Source organism: Anticarsia gemmatalis, chromosome 5 (assembly GCF_050436995.1).
Source record: "Anticarsia gemmatalis isolate Benzon Research Colony breed Stoneville strain chromosome 5, ilAntGemm2 primary, whole genome shotgun sequence".
In the NCBI taxonomy this organism is placed as follows: domain Eukaryota; kingdom Metazoa; phylum Arthropoda; class Insecta; order Lepidoptera; family Erebidae; genus Anticarsia; species Anticarsia gemmatalis.
Genome location: NC_134749.1, coordinates 1,487,541 through 1,509,686, shown reverse-complemented (window position 1 = coordinate 1,509,686; position 22,146 = coordinate 1,487,541). Strand labels below are relative to the sequence as shown.

The following is a 22,146-nucleotide window of genomic DNA, read 5'->3' as shown; positions in this document are numbered from 1 at the left end:
CTTTTCTGATTATCCTTGAAAGTCGATACTCTGTTATATATTTTGATAATCTATCTCCCACCGTAAACAAAACAGCTCGAGGAAAACCAAGCGTTCCTCGTAACGGATCATTACTTGAGCTTTTTGTATCAATTACGTAGAACAATCAGGCTAATTTGTCATGCAATCCAACACCATTATACCTGACATATTGTATACCGAGTTCTGCGTCCAACGGTTTATTAATTCAGGATTCCGATATAATTAATGTTCTGGGAAACGAGAATTGATCCACTTTAGGCGTGTTGACGGCAATTCGAAGAAGGCGTAAAATTCTGTTTGTGTTGTTGATTCATAATGTGTCACTAATTTTTTCGGCTAATTAAGGCAGATGGGCAAAAAAAGCGATGACACTTTTGCGACTGAAACTGTTAAATAAATGTCTACTGAGAATAAAACTTTGGTTATTATGAGTAAAGTTAAGTCATAGTTCATCTTGTCAGACTTTATACGCCTTCAAGAATAGAAATGCTTGCAGAAGTTTCAGGTTTTTAAGCATTTTTTTAGTTTGTGATGGAGAGCAACCTTTCCAAAGTAACCTTCTTCGACCTATTTTTATATAACTACTCCAGCGATTCTCTACAATCGATAGTGTCGAGTATCGAAAGTTTGACATTTAAAATGTACTGCCAAAATAGTTCTTACGGAGCTCGGTAGGGGCGCTAAACAGATTTTCGTGTAAAACTTCTCGATAGCTAGCTGGTTGTCGGTAGTCGATAGTATTAGACAATCGGGCTACGTGTTGTGTTATTAAAAGGCAAAAATATTCATGCTCAAGTAGCTAATGTAAGAGGTGTTTACTGTAGCTCGATTCTCTACTACTATCGACTACCGACAACCGGCCTGTCATCGAGAAATTTTGTATGAAATACTGATCAGCGCCTCTGACGGGTAGGAACGTAGACGTAGGAAACATTTTGGCAGTACATTCTAAATGTCAAAATTTCGGTAGCTAGCCGGTTGTCGGTAGTCGATAGTGGTACAGAATTAAGGTACAGAAGTAAAAAGTTATTTTCACGTACTTCCTAATATAGAACATTCGACATCAAGGCCAAGAAATTTCAAACGACGCCCATTATAATTACATTCTAGGATTTTCTTAAGAAGCTTTCAACATTAATGAGACTTCAACTTAAGCTACAGGAAAAATGATAAGTACTATATTTTCTAGTACCAAAATTCAGAGTACAGGGTATAATGTACATTTTTTGGCAGCGTTCCAAAGTCTGCAGTTGGCTTACGTCACGGTGGTCTGAAATAAAACTAATTTCGAGGATACTATCGCGTTAATTGATTAAATTTTACTGTACGTAGCTGAATTCAGATAGTTTCACGTTTATGGAAGTGTAATTAAGAGGAGGAAATTACTGAGTAAATCACCTTTGACTTGAAACGTTGGGGATTTAATCCAAATAAAGTCAAGGTGAATGTGTTATGGATGAGTTAACTTTATATAAATTTTGACAAAATTATTCCGTAACAGAACACCGGAGTTTGCGTTTACCTCATTATTCTGTAAGCGTTAATCCTTATAATATATGAGGGTCCCTCCTTTCAAAATAAACGACACGTTATAATCATTTTAATTATCCCAAGAATTTTACGGAGATGTAAAGTTTTTAATAGGACTAATTTTAAACTCTGGGTTTATGTTGGGGCTAAGTAAGCAATAAAAAGGCTGAAGTAGAAAATAAAGTAGGCTAGGAAAAGCTTAGGAATTTTTCATTTTATAACGTTAAAACATACCTGGATACGATTTTTGTGACAAACATAGTTAAATGAAGTCATTTTTTTTAAATCAGAAATTGTTGTTATGTATGTGCAGTTATTCCTAAAAACGGTTAAGATTTTCGTTCTCTATCAGCAACACCAAAACCTAACCACCCCCTCAATTCGAGAAGAGACCCTTCACTATCAGTGGAACAATAATGGCTTCAAAATCAACGGCACTAAGCTTGATAACCTTAGTGTTTAGTATTACATTTTTCCCAGACTGAAAGAGAACCTAGTAACCCTAGAATCGTTATTTAAATATTAACAAGTACCTTTCCTTTATCTCATAAAAGAGTGCGGATCGGCTCACAATTTTCTAAATGCCAAGTCCCTTCCATTAGTCGTTACGGTCCACCACTCTACATACAAATTTATTCATCATGTGGGTTTGTTTGTCCCGGTCTTTATCGTTAACCGTGACCGAGGACGATTACCGTGAAATTATTAAATTTTCACTAAGCCTCCCAACAGTGTTGATATTGTTTTATTTGTCATCAAAAGCTACGGTAATTACTGTTCTTTGTGAGTGCTGTTATTTATAAATGGTGTTAATTTTTCATTTGGTTCGTTTGGTAGGTTATGTTTCTTGACAGCTTTATCCGCTTCCGTTGTAACCACCTTTACTTAGTTTCAGTATTACTGGGTTGGTTAAGTGTCGTATAATCTATCTTGGATAAAGTAATAACAATAACGAAGACGACTATCGAAATTCCACGTGATAAGAAGCCTTATCCAAGAAGTAAATTCTGTTCTTAGAATCTTTAGTATTGCCAAAGATAAGTTAAGAATTTCAAAATGTCAATATAATATTCACTTCAATCATCATTATCATGCAGCTTTTATTGTTTCTTAATTAGTAACAATGGAAAGATAATATTTAATTTATTAAGCTTGAACTCTCTTAATAATTTAATCCGATAAGTAGAAGCATGTTTAACCTTTGTAATGCTTCTTTATAGCACATTAATATAATTATGAAGGTGCCAGTAAAACGTGTAGGTACTGGTAAATACTATGGTTTCCAGTTATTAATGGAATTACCCTATCTCATCCCGTGGGTGTCATACAAAAGGAATAAAGGATTAACCGTGCGATGAATGACGGAGGTCACTTTAGTATTATTTGAAAAGAAATGAGAAGGAAGTAAAATTTTTGATGACGGTAACATTAATAAATTATGACTTGGCGAAAACACAAATTTATTAAAACATGTAGTACTCTATATAGTAGAATTCTACCAATTTCTGGAAAAAACTATTGCACTGATTGTAATGAAATTTGGTAAATAGATAGTTATTAACGTAGATTAACAAATAGAACATTTTTATCTAAGGAACTTTTTTCACACGGAGGAAGTGCTCGCAGAAACTGCAGTTAATAATATTCTTGACAAGAATATCCATCTGAGTGAGGGAGAAAGGATAGAGAAACAAATGAGACAGAAAACTAGTGCTAAATTTAAATCGGTAAAGCAAAACAAAAGAAATGCATGACACTAATCTCACTAATAAACACCTGTGAGTGACACGCACTGACGTAGAAGCAAGCCGTAAAATCTTCATTACAGATTGTTAGGATCATCGACTCACATGACTCAAGCCGAAGTTATTCACGCAACAAATAGACTGGAACCAAATCCTCAATTAATCCCTTGTTATTGAACTTGGTAGTTAAAATTAGATGAACATCTCTGAACGTTGTTCAAGACATATACGGTAAATTGTCGAGTTTGAAATTCTGAATTGTTGAAGACAAATTGCTTCGCTCATCTAACCACATTTTGTTCTGATGTGATTAGTCTTGATTGTTGCTAGGCTTTGATTAACCAACTTATTAAGTTTTTGAATTAATTCTTACTTATTCGTGGATTTCATTTAAAAGTTAAGCATGTTTTTAATGAATTGTTTGCTTATTTTATTATATTTGTTGAGTTAGTTATGTTAATTGTACATTATTGTTCAATTCAAGTTAATTTGAAAGTCGTCGTAAAGTTTTACCAAGTTACAAGCTGTTTCTTTTATTATTTTAGTCGTCTTATAAGAGGTATTGACAATGACACGTTATGTGAAGTCTCTTTTCTTTATGTCTCCGTAATAAACTGTTTAAGGAATAAAAATAAAGAGCCTATTATGTAACATACGCAATGCCTCCAAAAATTGTAATTTTATACCGAAACCTTCAATACGACCGTTCCATCATCTGCGCTTAATGTTTCAAGTTAACAGATGCGTCCGCAAACTTCGTCTAACTTTTCAAATTTGTCTCAACCGGCAATTATAAGTTTCGTTTTTACCTCAACTCGAGTTAATAACCGTGTTTTGTTAAAGCCTCGACTACTGAGACGGCTCAAGCAAATAAAGTTCTCGAAGATAGCGTAAGTAGTGTAACTGATCCGAAAATAACAAGAAAGAGAGCTTATATTTTATTTGTCGGATTGAAAATCGCAGAACTGAGGCATAAAGTAAGCAAAGTATTAGATAACAGACTGCTAATAGAAAATAAGGTCGACGTATAAAAATGAAATTCTTTTATAGAGGAAAACTAAAACTTTCCAAGTGACTACTTTTCTAACAACGTCGGCCTATAGATTTTGATAAAATGCTATAAAAATATCGAGAACTAAGTAAGAACGATGTATGTAGAAGTGGCTGCTTTGATATAATCCATTAGTAGCCTCTTTCACAGTAAAGAAATAAAGCTGAAATATATTTTCTAAAAATAGTACTTTATCATCGAATTCGTGAACAGAATCCTTTAGAGAAAAAAATATTGAGGACATCTTATTTTATCCTGTTCCATTTTATGGTACGATAAATTTGTCAAGAAGGAATATTTCTGCTATTGATGAAGTTTATAAAGCCCAGAGATATCCGGATCGGTAAATGATCAATGAGGCTGTCAGATATTAGTAATCTCTTGGATAATGAGAGGCAATTAATTTCGGGAACGCCAACATTTCACTATTACATTTTGTCTAAGGAAGAAATAGATCAATGAAATAAATTGACTTCAATTTATTCTTACATAAAAAACAGTGTCTCATTCAACAAAGGAACGGTAAGCTTAAACTGTTCAACATAATTTTTAAAGTCTCCATTAATACACAACAATGCAAATCGAACTCAGTTTACATAAAGACTCAAAGCCATTATTTTATGATCCAATTAAGGTACAAAACCGTTAACAAAGTCTACAATTTCCGCATAATTTTCCATCCTATCTGCATTGTCTTCGTTTTTCAGTCTTACAATCTATTCTAGCTTCATAATTAAAATAATAATAGAAAAAAAGGGTCGTACAATAGAGCTTGGTTGGCTGGCAACGTTAATCCGGTTGACCGCGAGACCCCCCGTAACGAGAGGACGTCAGTTAACTGATTACCTCCCTCCTGTTACCCAACTAGAGTTACATAGTTAGAACACTCGTTAGACGGTACCTACTTTGTTTCAGTTTTATGTGCTTGATGAATTTGTAATATGTTCGTTAGGAACAGAAGTTTTTCTGATGCTTTTTTGATGTTACTAACTGTGTTAGTAGTCAATGTTTTGTCAAATTAAATAAGTCACTTTTTGTTTTCACATTAACAATGCAATGTTTCATTGCTTTTTCATTTACCGTTCTTAATGTCTTTGAATTTATTTTTGGAAACTAAGACTTATTTATAACTATTTCTAATTATTTCAATTTCCAAATAATTATTTAATCTAGCAAAATTTCTCTCATTATTTACCGTAATTTCATCGCAAGAATGTTCGCTTTTGTACAGATCGGGCAACGTTGTAAATGGTAAAATGAGACCTATTATTTAGATTGACTTCAATATTCGAGTAAGCCAGACTAGATTAAAATATAAATTCTGTTATTTCAATTTGGCTATAGTTTGAAAGACAAATTACTGGACTGTTCCAGAATTTTATTGTTTTATTAATTGAAAAGCAAAATTCTTTTTACGATGATTGGATTTGGATTCAAGTATTTTCGGAACCTTGATTTACTATTAATGGTTTTAAGACTAAATTTTATTTCGCTTCAAGAAAAAATCTCGATACAAATTGAATCTTTATCTTTATTAAACAATACATTCTTGTTTTCAATGCTAAATGAAATCCAAATTTCCTTCCAAATTACAGTCATCAATCTCACAGATCTAATTTATTATTATAAAAGAAAACAATTATTCCTCCATTACCATAACCGAGCAAATCAACGTTGTTGAACAAATAGCTCCAATTCCATTCCGTCCGTATCAAATGAGCGCGTATTTTTATCGAACTCGTATCAAGTAGGGGCGTATTTTCGTACACATCACTATGATTCTGCATTGTTACACTCGGCTGATCTTCGGCTTTACTTTGTTCGACTTCGGTAAATACGGGAGCTGTAGAGACGCTCGGTTTTCTATCGAATTGAGATTTATGATCGATTTCGTGAAATGTTCCTTGAATTAGGTCATAGAAGGATCTGTTGTGTTACATACTAATGTAGACTAGAGATGTTGATTTGGGAACGTAAAATGGTAAGGCAAAGCTAATATTGATTTGTGCTAATTGCTGTGGTTTCGGCACGCTACACAATGCTAGTATATGCAATGAGAACACCGTCTAGGTACGAAATTTGTTCGACGAAAGTAATGTTGTGCTAATTTTCATAACGCTCGTTGAAAATAATAACGTACCTAATTTTAGAAGTTAAAACATAATGTTTTTTTATGGCCGCTAGCGTCATCGTTTTTATACCAACACAAAAATCACACGAGATTTTCAACACATTCCTAATCCTTTCTAAAAATACATGCAGAATATCATACATAAAAATATTCCACAATATTGTTCGCAAAAACACCATAGCACTGATCCACATGAAAATATTGACAATAGTTTCAAATCCGTTATCGACATTTTGATCCACACCCCTATAGAATATTTTCGGCTCATTCTGCAAGTCACTCGAACTAAAGTAAACATAAAGAAAGCTTCAGCTTTTCTTGGTAAAGCGTATTGAGTATGATTACCCATAAATACATAAAAAATGAAGGAGCCCATCCTTGGGGTATGAAAAGGCAATTATTCCCCATATGTTTGTGTCGTGAACAACGTTACTGGGAACTTCTTTTGAGTTTCTTTGATAGATTAGGTTTTATTTCATTTTATTCATTTTTATATTATTTTGCTTTTTAAGATCGGACTGTTATTATTGCTATATTTTTGTTTGAAAAAATAACATGTTAAGTAATTTTCTCTTAATAAGTTTCAAAAATGGCAGCGTTTTTAGAAAAATCGGATTTTTTTATTTTCGAGACTTTGAATTTAATATTTTTCCTATCTTTTAAAAGCTTTCGATAGCACGGTACAGATCAAATTCGCACGGAAATGGTACCATAGACAAAACTACGCAATTTACTTTACACAAAACCAATATGTAAATAACAAATTTTCATAATCGAAAACCTTGAATACCAAACACCAAATATATTCTCCTATTACCATACTTTGATTTATCGAACAATCCTACAAAGTAATTTTATAACCCTCGAAGTATGTCAGAAGCTATTAAAAAGTAGATGTTTGGATTCCATTGTATGCAAGGAACCGTGTCGTTGTCTGATTGATGGCACCTAGTGATCTGTGACGGACGGACGTTGCACAAACAATTGCTATTAGTCTCGCGGCTCCGAATGCAATTTGTCGTTGACTTTGAGATATTGGTGACGTAATTAGGAATTGATTTGTGCGATGATTGTTTTGTCTTGTAGTTCTTGATTGGTTCTTTTTGTTTGATGTTGCGTTGGTTTCTTGAGTGATAAGCATTAAATATATGATAAATTAGGATTGTATCCGGTGAGACTGGAAGCCGAATCCAACATAGTTCGGAAGAAAGTCTAGGCTCAAAGAAAATTACGACTGTATGATTAAAGAGGTTATTATACTCTTTCCTCTAAGGTTATTGCTACTTGATTTGATTATGGTATATTTCAGTCATTGGCTCCTGAAAATACCAGCCTTTGAACTGGTTTTACCTTAGAATATAATTGCGTATATTTACTCAGAGAATAAAAAAACGCATTTTTTAGAGTTTTTTTTAATAGGGGACACTATGAGCTTTTTTTTACGACTATCAATAGATGGTAACTTTTTTAAATGTTGGTATGCAAAAGATAATCAGCGCTCCTAGCGTATGTCTTTAGAACTTTTTTCTTGAACCATGAACTTTTCGTCTTTTTAAATCTCAAACGCTTGCTAGTTGATAGAATCGGGTATAGAAAAACACAACGGTCTTTAGTAATCTTATGAATTTGTCTGTGCAATAGCACAACATGAAACGTTTCATTTTTAGACTATTTAAATTGATACTTATTTGAACACTCGCAACTAACATAATTTTTCTTTATTTGCAGATAATCATCGGTGACAGTGACAGTGCGTGTTCATGAGTGACGTGTTGTGCTAGTGTTAGTGACAAATATGTTGGCAGGATGAAGTTGTGGAAGAGCCTCAAGATATCCATAGGCAGTCGCACTGACCCCAAGTCGTACTCGCAAGAGTTGCCGCAGTGGGGTGGCCAAGGATATGAGTTGGATGGTGAGTTTCATCATTTAGATATTAGATACCTTTTTTTAAGAAATAAATTGCATTGGAGGTTATTTGACACTATAGTAGAGCTATATAAGTTCATAGTTAATAAAATCCGAAAGCCTGTAGGAAAAGTGGGTTTTTATTGATAGTGCAACGGTCAGAACTTTTATCTTTAAGTTAACTAAACCAAAGCATATTATGCCTGTATATATTATAATAATACCATTCAGTGATTTGTTAAAGTCGTATTGAAATATTTAACGTTTGTTTTTGGAGAACTAACATAAAAACCACTGGGTCATTTGCTGATTTTGTAATGTTTTAATTCTAGTCAAAATAATGTCGTTATAATTAAAATGCCGTAAAAGCAATGATATCATTAAAAATGTTCCAATTTCTACCTTTTCAACACCCTAGTTAAGATATTATAATTGTTTTACCTTTGCAAAGCCCTACCCAAGTCTAGACTGTGTCATTATCCACAAGATCTACCACAAAATTATTCAAGTATTATTAGCCTAAATACACACAATCAATTCCACTTTAAACTAAGCCTACGTACAGACATAAATAATTATTATTATGTAAGCACACTAAACACTACTCAATACTAACTAACACAATGGTATCAATTGGTCGGTAATAGAACAATCTTGTGTTACGAATACGAATGCTACGTAACTATAGAACGCTGATAGGCTTATAAATAGTTCTAAAAGCTTTAGTAAGAAAATTCACTAATGCAAAATTTAGGTAAACACTAAATTGTTAAGATATAATTACTGTTTTGTTATATCTATAAATATCAATATACTTGCACTAACAATAGAATTGACTTCGTAGTGGTAGAAAATTACTTCTCTTGAAATAATAGACACGAATATTAATGATCGGGAGAGAAAATAATCGTGTGGAAAACTTGCATAGTATGGGAAAGACCTCTTAAACAGTTCTTAAAAAAAAACGTAATCATCAGCCCAGACTGAACCGATGCTGTGGTATTAAACTTTACACCCCAGTAGTGGGATATTATTTATTTAAAATGTTTAAAACAGACTTAAAATATTTGTTCTAGATTCTGTCAGAGACTTCTAAGCAAAAATAAATTGTATAATATTCCTAGGCTTCATAGTAATTATAACATCATTTTCCAGCTAATTCAGACTAAATATAGACACGTAGGAAGATGGAAATGTTAACATCGCACATCGTGTCGTAATTAGCGCACTTCCCAATTACGCAGTTTGAGGAACAATCATAATGAGGAGACTGCTGGGATTGTAGCCAGTATTATGATGATAAAAGATTATTAAGACAAACAGCGAAAATGTCTTCTTTTTTTTTTGAACTTAGGGTTAATTTAATGTCAAACTGCACCGGTTACGAGTTAAAATTTTGACCTTAGGTTGTCTATGTTAAAAGACTGTTGTCATAATTAGACCGGATTGGCTTAACCAAATATTATGCATAGGTACATAAAATGATGCCTTTATAATCCTAAATTTTGTAGCCTCAATGTTTTTCAAAACGATAAAGTTAAATTAAATATGAAAAAAAACTACATCGCATATTAGACATTTAATTCCATCCCAAGTACTAGACCGTGACGTCATAATGCCGTATTTCCATGCACAACATTTTGACATTGCACTAAGAGCAGTTTGACTTTCAGTCAAGTACTGACAACTGGCAGCGACATCTCTTCCACACACCCTCTGAAGCGGCAATTTCCAAAAACCTTGTGTATACCCTTGTGCAAAATATGATAAAAGCAAAACCACCCCCAAATTTTTAAACGCTTTAATTAATCAACGAATCATCACCGAACCATGCTTAACTTGCAACATCAAAGCAAATATTCCAATTTCATAGTCCAAGTAATTTGGGATAATGTTTGTTTACGAGTATATTACAATATTTACCTTCGTGTTGTTTTTAATTAATAATTTTTATGTTGTTTTGGGCTTGCGTTGTTTTTGTATATTGATGGGTAAGGGACGTCGTAATTTATGTTGGCATAAAATTGGTAAGGCTTGCTACACACTTTATCGGGCGACATTAACAGCACAGCCGAGCTGTAAAATCGAATAATTATGTGGATGAGTGTTTCGGAATCACAAATCAGCTCAATTCTCTCATCTAATTACTTAGATTGGCAGTTACCAACATATGCCGATTGGCTTTTGTCATTACTCCCAAACGGCGCAAATCAGTTCCTCGATTCTCTACTACTATCGACTACCGACAACCGGCTAGCTATCGACATTTGACATTTAGAAAGTACTGCCAAAATGTTTACTGCGACACCCGTCAGAGGCGCTGATCAGATTTTCATACAAAATTTCTCGATGACAGTTCGGTTGTCGGTAGTCAATAGTAGTAGAGAATCGAACTACAGATGATGCCGAGTGCAGCACTAACTTAAGGTCTTTGTTGTTCGAGAAATACCGGCGGACCAACAACACCTTATATGTGTAGCTGCCCTTACAATGATAGTCTTTAGTAATAGAAAGATTCTTGGAAAGGCCTATTTGGGGATTATGTTGAAGGGGCAGTGACGTTAGGATTTAGAACAACGTTTACTTTTAGCGATTATGGTTATAATGTAAAAGACATTCTCAAAATGTATACTTGATATTGTGGTCGTTCTTAGAAGATCTTAAGCTGGAAATATTATTATAGGATCCATTTTACTTACAGTCTTAATTTACTCGTGTATCCCTATCGTGTCAATATGGGTTTATTTGAGCATTCTCCTTTATTTAAGACTAGCTGACCCGCGCATCTTCGCTTGCGTTACATAAAAATTTTCCCCGATTTTGTAACATTTTTCACTGGTACTCTGCTCCTATTGGTAGTAGCGTGATGATATATAGCCTATAACCTTCCTCGATAAATGGACTATCTAACACTGAAAGAATTTTTCAAATCGGACCAGTAGTTCCTGAGATTAGCGCGTTCAAACAAACAAACAAACTCTTCAGCTTTATAATATTAGTATAGATAATATACATGCAACGCGAAGGTTTAAAAGTTATAAGGTGACACACCTTCGGAGTATCGCATTTATCCTCGTACCAGATTCAATAGATTAATCTGCCTGAATTTAAATCTTACGAAAACTCCAATAAATTCAAAGGCAAACTTTCTCAGAAAGCTAACTCACAATATCCAGAGCTAATTCAGAAATATCTACAAAAATACGCGCTGGGAATCCAATAGTGTCCGCGCTAAGCTCCACTCTGCTCCAGTATGCAATGATTTGGCAATTTCGTTCAAGACTCGCCTTTGAATATTCTTATATTGTGGACTGACTCGACGAATTTAAAATAACAAATGCAATTTTGTTCAGTATTCCGTGCTCGGTATACCGAACAGTTTTTTCGGTAAATGTTATAAGTTTTTATTGAGTTCGCAAGTTTGTCACCGAACTTTTTTCTGAATCAAAATAGTTTAATCATATTTCTTCGAGATGGTGGAAGAAAGTTCTTTTATTGTTGGAAGACTTTATTGTGCTCTTGAACGTGTTTTAATCTACAATTGATTAAACATTATGTATTCCAAATATTACCAATATTTGGAATACATAATGTTTAATCAAGCGTAGATTAGTATCAATAATTTTCAGACTCTCATTTTATCAGCAGTGCTTTGTGCCTCATTTGTTTTGCATGATCTTAATTATTAGGTAATTTATTTCTAAACTAATGCTTCTTTGAAGCTTAGTTACATAACCATTGGTCACATGGTCTCAAGTTACAATTGTGCGGCGGGTTGGTCGTAATCAAACTCTGTTAGAATATTTAACATATTTTTTTCCTTGGAAATACTCTAGGTGCTATAGTCTTTCTTCGTTTCGTCTTGAGAGTCATATCCATGTTAAACTCTTTTACATCCGTCATTACTAAATGCGAGTGTAATAAGAGTTTACTGTACACTACAGTCAGCATTACTGTAACAGGTGCATCTCTAACGCACTAGTAATAGTTAGAACAATTAGCAAATCCATTACAACTCCGTGTTGCCTTGTTTCAAACTCGTTCACAGTCATTTTGGCTAAATAGCTGTACTTCTAGCTAATTTCATGTGCCTGTACGATCATTTGTAACTTAGTTTTTTAACTGGTTAAATGGTCTTTTGCTATCGTCACGTAAAAAATAACTATGTTGAATGAGTATGTATTTTGGACCTATATATTTGAAACTTTAGTTAAATGTTAAAGTCTTTGACAGGGTTTATGTTCAATACAAATTCCACGTGGATAAGATAATAGGAAACATGTAATTAAATCTATACTAATCTATACTAATATTATAAAGCTGAAGAGTTTGTTTGTTTGTTTGTTTGTTTGAACGCGCTTATCTCAGGATGTACTGGTCCGATTTGAAAAATTCTTTCAGTGTTAGATAGCCCATTTATCGAGGAAGGCTATAGACTATATAACATAACGCTAGGGCCATTGACAGCGGAGTAGCAACGAAAAATGTTACAAAAACGGGGAAAATTTTGAACCAATTTTTCTTATGTGACGCAAGCGAAGTTGCGCGGGTCAGCTAGTTACTCATATAAAGTGTAATTCACAACGTATGTGCTTACATTATTGTTTAGTTATATAAAATATTAACAAAACCTTTTAATACTTAAATGAATAATAATTAAGTTATAAATTTTTGTTTTTGAAAGACATAAACCGCTTTTCTCTTTCAAATCTTCTAAAAACGTTTACACAATAAACCGTCTAATTAACTACTTACCCCCGGTTACTGAGGTACATTTAGCGGTAGTTTATCTTTTCAATAGCGTCTAAACTCATACAAAAAAAAACGCTATTCAATAGATAAACTACCGCTAAATTTGTTTAGAAACCGGGCATTAATAAAAGTATATTACTATTTCACTCAAATATCTTAGCAACTGGCGAAGGCGTTGTCAGGTCAACAGATGTCCTTGATCGTGAGATGTACTCGAATTATGTAACCGTGCCCAGAATTCCTGTGTTTCTTCAACGTTGTTTATTTGCTTGGAGACCGTATTTTCTGAGTTACACGAGTCTGTTTGATATAGTAGTAGGTAATATATTATTTGGCCAATAATATGGTAAAACTATAATTGGAGTTTAACAATTATAATAATAGTTAACCAAATTATTGGCTAACGTTTGTCGATACAACAAACCTTAATCAGTTAAATTTCCAAGCTTTCGATTTCAAGGCAAAATTTAATGAGTTTTTAGCTTATATTCATCTGAATATAAGTAACCCTTTCTTAAACTAGCGGCTGTTAATCTTAACAGCCGCTAGTTTAAGAAAGGGTCTAGTAATAATCGGCTTGCCCTGTGCAACAGAACTAAATAATACATATTCAATAAGTATGTAGATACAGTTTCTTATTAATATTACAAAAAAAAAATAGACGCCAATCATCAAAATCACACAACGGTATAAACTTGTATTTTACGTGGTAAGAAATCAAACCAAGCACAGGTTTTCTATTTGCCGTATACTTTAATTCGAAAAGCTTATAAGTGTTAAATCTTAATCAAAATCCAAGAAGTTTTGTCTCCACAACATACAAATTGAATCTCAAACCTCATCACCAAATAAGTCAATACATTTCTCTTTACTCCTTAATAAAAAAGAGCAAGCAAGTAATCTTATAGGTCACCGACATCTGCCTGTCTTTGTTTCTCATATACAAGATATTGAAACGTCTAACCTACTTACAGAGGCTGGACGACAACTAGACGTGACCCATTTGAACATTAGGCTGAAGTACGGAGCAAATAATGTACTGACTAAAAGAAGAGTATATTTTTCTGTAACAAATTCGATATAATAGGTGGTAATCTTGACTTGATTTAAATGAAGCAACATGTTTAATGAGACATTAGTAGCAATTAATAAATGAATTAATATGGCCCTTATGAAAAATTAAGTAAAAAAAATTTGGCAAGGAAAAATAAAACCAAGAAATATTTATTTGAAATGTTTTTTTGGGTTAATTTATGCCTAAATAGGAAGTGTCCAGCACTGGTCTTTCTTAAACAGAATAATTAAACTCATTCATTTCCATTTCTGCATCAAAAATCAAAACAACAAACATTAACATAGCAAAATGAGGCGCGTTTTAAGAAAATCTTCCAGTTTCTTAATTAAGATCCTCCTCGTAACAGTTTCGCGACAGGCGACAAAAGGAGGGGTGACAAAGGATGATTTGTTTTTGTCTCAAGCCTATTTTTTGCGGGGCAACACGTAAAAAATTGCACGAGACCCCGGATATAATGACCCGGTGTTGCGTCGAGTGAATTTAATTGTCCGAGGGTAGATTTTTTTGACAGAGTATTCGCACGTGTTTTTAAGTGGTCCCGGGTTAATTTGTGTGAGGGATTTTTTGAAATAATATTTCTTGGTCACATCATCAGCTGTGGGTGAAATGTTTGTTGGGAATTTTCTGGAAATTTAATAAAAACCTTTTTGTTGGGACTTAATTAATGACTTGAAATTTTTTGTAAAACCTTACACGGAGATGTGACGTGCGGTTTTCAAAACATATACAGTGATACAATGGCTGAGAATGGATTTGGCAAATAAAAAATAAACATGAAAGTAAATAATAAATTGTTAGCCAAGTCTTGAGCAGTTTTTTAACAATATTTTGCTGAGTAAGATGAATTGGAAGTATCTGTAACAATTTGGCGGAATGCCAAATGATGCTGAAATGAAAAACACTCCTAATGAAAGAGCATGCATGAGTACATTAAGTAATGCTGGCGACCTAGCGAGCCTCTGAAGTCAACATTCTAAGAATGGTTATTTTGTAAGGAAGCCTTTTGAAAACTTGACACACTGCTTTACAAACAAACATTTTCTCTTAACGATATTAAATGCATATATATTTTCGGCAACACAGTTACTTCATTAATTGTATGAAAGAGTATAATAAGGTATAACAAAATAAATAAAAGAAACACCGCTTAAAAGTTAAAAACCAAAAAACAAGCCATGTACAAACGTTTACAGGAACATGAATATAATTATCGGATCCCCTGGATTTTGCATTAAACCATTCTTCATTCTGACACCAGTCGTTAGCATAAATTTAAAAAGATAAAAGGACACACATTTCCACAATAAACGTGGACGTTTTTGGTAAAGGTACAGAATACTAAAGGATTTCCTCTCGCCTCCTATTGTCATATTAGGTCGGGGAAAAAGTCTTTTCGCATTATAGTATATATGAACTTGTAATAAAACCTTTTCTATACAAAAAAGCTCGATGTTTGGGTACCTCACGAGCTCACGAAAATAAACCTAATGAACCTTGTACTCATTTGTGATTCTTGAAGCCAAAGAGATTTTGTTACAAGTTCATGCATAGTATAATACGAAGAGACTTTTTCCCCGACCTAATATTTGAAATTCTTATTACCGTTGATCCGAAATGAAAGAAAAGTACATTATTATAAATCAACTGCTGTCTTCTTGTCATCTTATCCAAATTGAAAATCAAGTCAGGGGAACAAATTACTTTCTTCAATTTGATTTGTAATCCCGGGATAGAATTTTTAGTTCAGAACGCAGTATTTTATGTTAATAACCTTTGAAAGTCAAAAGTGTGATTATTATGATAATTATAATCGTCTGACATAATAATAAAGCTATATTGTTCTGTTAAATTAACGACATTGTATTTTTATTCATAGCGGCATTATGTGTGTTGTCTAGCTGGGCCATAGTGTAGAAAAAATGTAATGAATTTTATATAAGCTAGACCTTTCACTAAATTTACAAATTGAACAAGCCGCCTCCGACCAGAAAGAGGCCATTATATTTTTGTGTATAATTTAACTCATGTATTACAAGACGAGTACAAATTATCTAACATCGTCCATTATAGTAGATACATAAAACAGGGAGGCTGTCACTAATAAAATATTTTATCTGTTACATCGTAAAAATTGCAAAATTCTATTTTGTTTTTAGTACTCTTTATTATTCAGTTTGACGAGTTATTTTATTCGTTGTTTCGTACAAAAATATTGTATCATTTTGCGTGAGCAGCATATGTTTTAACATCGGTACTTGACTCCGCCAGTGGATATTATCAGCTGCAAATATTTGACAATCAGATCGCTTTGGCTGTATAACAGCAAATATTACTGCAATACATCGCATGAACTATATTTGCTTTAATAAATAAATATAGCACACCAATTTTCCAAAATACACTATAAATTTTGATATTTTTTGTGTACTGCGATGACGTTATTCGATTTACTTGTGAAAAATAGGTCATTGTTGACTTCATTAAAAATATTCATATATGTTTTCGAAATATTCGTGTGAAAACTTCCACAGTCAAATGAAATTGTAAACAAGTGGGTTAAGACAATTTTAAATAACAAGTAATTATCAAAGCGCCTTGCGTTTCCTCCATTCTTAGGTATGGCGATGGCAACTAATTAGTAAAGACTTTAATTAAACATGAAAACCTAGACGTTAGTGCACTCTAGGACACAGTCGGGATTACAGCTAAAAGCTTTTAAATGAGGGCACGAAGGTTTTTTGCCTTCGGAAAATAAAATACGGGATGTAAGTGTGTTTATCTTAGTAATTTGACGCCATAGTCGTCGATGCGTGTAACGAGTTTGATCGAAATAAAATGCCAAAGTTTAATCTTAACTGGTTTGTTTTCATCGAGATTATGACATAAGTTGGAACTTAGTTTTAAGGTATAAACGTACATTGTAGGTCTAGCACTGCTATTAAAGCTGTTTGTAGAAAATTCCACGGAAGCACAAAGCTATATTGCGAACGAATAATAATAAATAAATATCAGTTGCGAAATCACACACGGTCGTCTGATTCCAAACTAACCAAACAACTCATATACATACTTATGTACATCTAAATACATACGTAAATAGATAAATTATCAAGCAGGCTCAGAACAAATACTCGTGCTCATCACACAAATGTTGGTCCCGGGTAGGATTCGAACCCACTACAAAGTGCAAAGTGACCATGCTATCCGCTGCGCCAAACGTGCAAATTACTATATTTCTTGTCTGGACCTTAAACAAAACGAAAATAATTTGTTTTATCTTCATATTAACGTCGGCAAATGGTACGGATTTATTGGAAAATTGTGTTTTAGGTGTAAAAGAAGAATGGCTCTGTAATGGTCCAGTGGATGCAGAAGATATAGTGTGGGAACGGAAACGAAATTTTGGTGAAATAAAAGTTGTTCGTGATTTAGGAAGTTCTGTTCGTATAACACTTACATAGCAAATACAGGATAGGTTCTTATAAGAAAAACGCCTGAATAACAGCAGGAAGTTTTATACGATTTTGACGAACGATTAAACTAAAGACTATAAAATACAATTTATTACGTAATTTTAAATACGCTTTATTATTCTTGATGTTTCTGAACTAAGTCCAAGTTCAAATCAAGTAAGGGCACCTGACTTGAACTTGAGAGTTACTTGAGTTGGGCAACGTATTATGTATATGACAATAAGCATGGCCCCCATTACATTGAGCTAACATTAAAAAAGCGGTGTTTCCTAAAATCTTTAGTTACAAAGGCGTGATGCATATTTATCATTAATTGATCACAATCAACATCTTAACATTTAAATGCTAAAAACATAAACCAAATAATACAATTACGCTATTTATACAAAAAATCTTGACATAGCTACATCGATTTGACCTAACATTGAATAAAGATATGTCTCATACATTGCTAGGAAATACAGGAAGCAGTTACTAACAGTTAACCTCAAACTACACAAACCAAAGATAGATAGATTAACTATCTTACTGTTATCTACGACTGTGGACGTATCTGATGGAGTAATGAATAGCGTTGCCTGTCAAAGGTTGTATTCAAATCGTTGGTTATCGGTCGGAAACGGTATTCAGCTTGTTAATGTAAAGTAGTTTAATTCACTTTAGTGAAAAGAAATGAGGTATTTTTAAATTATGTCAAAGTCAATAATAAATACAGTTTTATTTATTTTGAAATGTAAATCATTCGTGTGAACTCATGTGGAACTATGAACTCCGATTGGCTAAAATAAAAAGTATTTGTATTTTTTGCTTATTACTTAGGAATGTACTGTTCAAATGTGTCACTTACCTATAATTGGTCATAATCTACTTTTGTTATTTAAAACTTTGCGAGCAATGGTTTTGATATTAACCAGGTGTTCAAATTTCTTCCGTAAAAATGAAAAATTATTCTTATATTAAGCCAAATTATCACCTCAATGACTTATTTATGACTATAATTCTTTACGACCATCACCAGTCAATGGGATATTTCATTGAACTTTTTGATTAATTTACTTTTTACGTCCAAAATGCTCTAAAAATTTTATGGACATTATTTTCAAATTTCATGGTTAAGAGAACTGTGGTCCGGGCACATTAAAACTTTTTAGGAGCTTCGCTGAAATTATCTCGAGATTTCAACCCGAATGAAGTTAGGCGATGGAAAGTTCCCGAAAAAAGTTTGTTCGGTAATATTAACTGGGTAAATTAAAACTGCTGACGTAAAACCTAAGTGGTCCGTTCATTTTGAACTTATTGTACGATTGGAAAGCTTTCAGTATTTTTGTTCGGTTGTAAGTTAAGTAAAACTTTTTGATTAACGATCTTTGCCTAAGTTACATAAGTTAGAAGAAAGAATGACTAAACTCAGATAATTTATCTGCTAGCTTTTTTGTCCATTGTAAAATGTATATCAACTAATTTTGGTAACTGTGAATATCTGCGTAAAATATCCGTACAATATTTCAAATATGATAACTACAATACGTGCAGTTGAAAGCAAAACAAAAGCTGCAACATTAATAACATCAACATACACATCACAATCAATCACAAAAACAATTTCAATTCATACATCAACGCTGAAACATAAAACGAACCTTATCCCTTCCTTTATAAAATTACGAAGGGTGCAAACCCATATCTGCTAAGCTAAACGGCTGTCACATATTTACGATAATAAACCCAAACAGGGTTTACGCAGTAAAATTATTTTGAACGACATATTTTCATAATGAGAAGGAACTGAAGCAACAGATATTGTTTCGCGTCAAAAACAGGTGCCTGTCCTCATTTTGTGTCTCTGAAACGATAATTTGCACCCGGTGGTGGGTGATTACGGAAAATTTCAAGATTGGTATTGGTTGAATTTGAATATTGAGATTTGGGTGGTGAGTTGTGAGTTGAAGCAGATAAAGGGTGAATTATTGGCACCAGAAGAAAAAGGAAATTAACTGTAAAAAATATTATTGGATGTAGGAATGATAAAACTATCATGCAGTGGCAATGAATTAATTCATTAGGTAATTTGACAGATGATTTTATTCACAAAGGAAATAGTAAAGTCGCAAATAACAACTTTGTAACTAGAAGCTGTAGCACATTGGTTACACTCACACACAACTTCGAAATATCAAAGTTCAGTATTAGGCTTTAATTCTCAATAAAACTCTAAAAGCTAGCCTAAAACTGAATTCAGATAAATTCTCAAATATAAGATAAAAGGAAAACTTTTCGTAAGAGATTAATTCTGTAAGTCGAGATCTCGATCCGTCTCAATTTGGATCATCTTAAAACATTGAATTGAACGCTGATGATGAATTATTAACTTGTAAATTTATTTTGACAAAGTGAGTCCATCAAACGAATTTGCAACGGAATTATACTGAGATCTGTTTTCTCAGCATTCGTTGCTTTGTTTCAAGGGTATTTGGTTAATTGAAATGTATACTGTATCACGGTATTATAGGTATAAATTGTCCTTTACTAAGACTGTAAAATTATAGAGTGATGCTGAATTGGATGAATAGATTCATTCGATGTAAGCGATTGAGTTGATAGTGCATGTATAAACTTGTGGAAAAGATCTAGATTATAATAGTACAAGAGATGACTGGTGACTAATAATGCAGTGGTTAGAGAAAAATTGTGAATATTATATGTTAAGTATGTTTCATGCATCTCAGTTACCAACTAGTGAACGACGAATTGATGGTCACTATACAGTACCGCCATATTGTTGCTTTTACGTAACATGTTGATTACTGTGATCTAAGGGAGAAAACAATGTACAGCATAGCGGCTTCAAATAATCTTCAACTGAGAAACGTGATCGCCCCTCAGGATCGATCGGGACAGAGAAATCGATATCTCAAATTTGGTATCACATAAGGCATTTTAGAGCTAAATTTATCTTTCAAAATCAGTATCAGTAACAATCACATCAATACCAATATCACGTACATAAGACATTTACGTGCGTAGATCATAAAGTAAGTAATTAATTTGGCAGCATGCGGCGGGGATGGGAGTAATGTGCAATTGAACGGGAGGTCAATGCAAGCTGCGATGCTGAAGCCATTGTCCTTGGTGATTCAGTTGTATGTGACTAGAATATATTTAAGTACTGAAAAGAACAAAGAGACATTAGAAGATGGAAATTTAATTGTAGGTCAACTGAAAAATATAGATTGAAAGAAGTTGGTGGTTCCTAAATTAATAAGCCAACATATTTTTTTAACGTTGCAAAGATGTTACGGGAATACTATTGGTAGAGTCTAAAAATAATAAAGATATAAATTATGTTAAAAAGGCAAGCTGTATTATCTAATGAAAGAAGATCAAATAATCAAGGCTCGGTCTATTGCAGAGATATTTCTAGAAGCACCAAGTACTGAATATTGAACAAACGACATTATAATTCATTAATTCCATCAACAAACCGACTAGCAATTAGCTAGACAGACAAATAAAATTCAGTAAACTTTCTACATTTACTCCACACGAAACTCTTCAAGCTAACAAAATAACAATTCGCGCAGAACAACAGAAAACCCTTAAATTCTCACGTAGACATTAAAAACTGAATCACGTACTAACACATAATTCAACAGACATTTTTTCCTTCACCGTCGCGGCGCTAATTAGAAATGAATTAAACAAGCATTGTAGGAACAAAAAGACGACGCCAGTCAGCGCATAGTGGAGTGTAGTAGAATAATAATGTATTAAGTGTAAATGTTGGGGAGTAAATTAACACGTTTTGGAATTGAAGATATGTGTTAAGATACTCGTAAACATCTTGCTGTAGCGATATTCTCTACAGTCGGTACTGTCGAGTATCGAAAATTTGACATTTAAAATGTACTGCAGAAATAGTTTCTACGACGCCCGCTATAGACGCTGAACCATTGTCTTCCAAATTATTCGACTGCTACCGGGTTGTCGGTACTCAATACTTGTAGAGTACCGAGCTACAGATCTTTCTGAGTAATTTTGTAATATTAAGTAATCACCGCAGAAGATTTTCAAGTTTTTTTTCTTAAATTGTATTTGTGAAGGAAAAATCATCTAATTGCTTGCCTCAGAAGTTTTTAAGACATGACATGTAAAGGCTACGTCCGATCTACATTTGACCATCATAGTCCTCTTCTCCTGCTCTGCTAAAGTTACTCTTTTGGGCAACTCCAGTCTTAACCCATCCTTGATTGAAGGAAGAAACTCTTGGGAAAGGCTGTGGGACAGTAATTAGATTAGTTTATTTACTTAAAATAACGCTTTTGACAAGGATGTCAAACTGAATACTTCTATTTATATAATCTTATAAACAGAGTTTCTGATTTAAATTATGATCAAAGTTTCGACGAGACGGTTCCAGAATTTTGTATTGAGGTTAAAAATAGATTAACATTTATGAATTAAAT

The 22,146-nt window shown here is 33.3% G+C and overlaps 1 protein-coding gene across 2 annotated transcripts in view; it reads left to right on the top strand.

Annotated features, from left to right (window-relative positions):
* The window catches only part of Grip (Glutamate receptor interacting protein), a 304,859-nt gene that overhangs the window by 84,581 nt on the left and 198,132 nt on the right, over window positions 1-22,146 (top strand). For both annotated transcript variants that reach the window (XM_076114045.1, XM_076114043.1), the window contains exon 3: window positions 8,207-8,390. In XM_076114045.1, coding sequence (XP_075970160.1) covers window positions 8,285-8,390 — 106 coding nt within the window. In that variant the 5' untranslated portion in view covers window positions 8,207-8,284. The remainder of the gene's footprint in view (window positions 1-8,206; window positions 8,391-22,146) is intronic.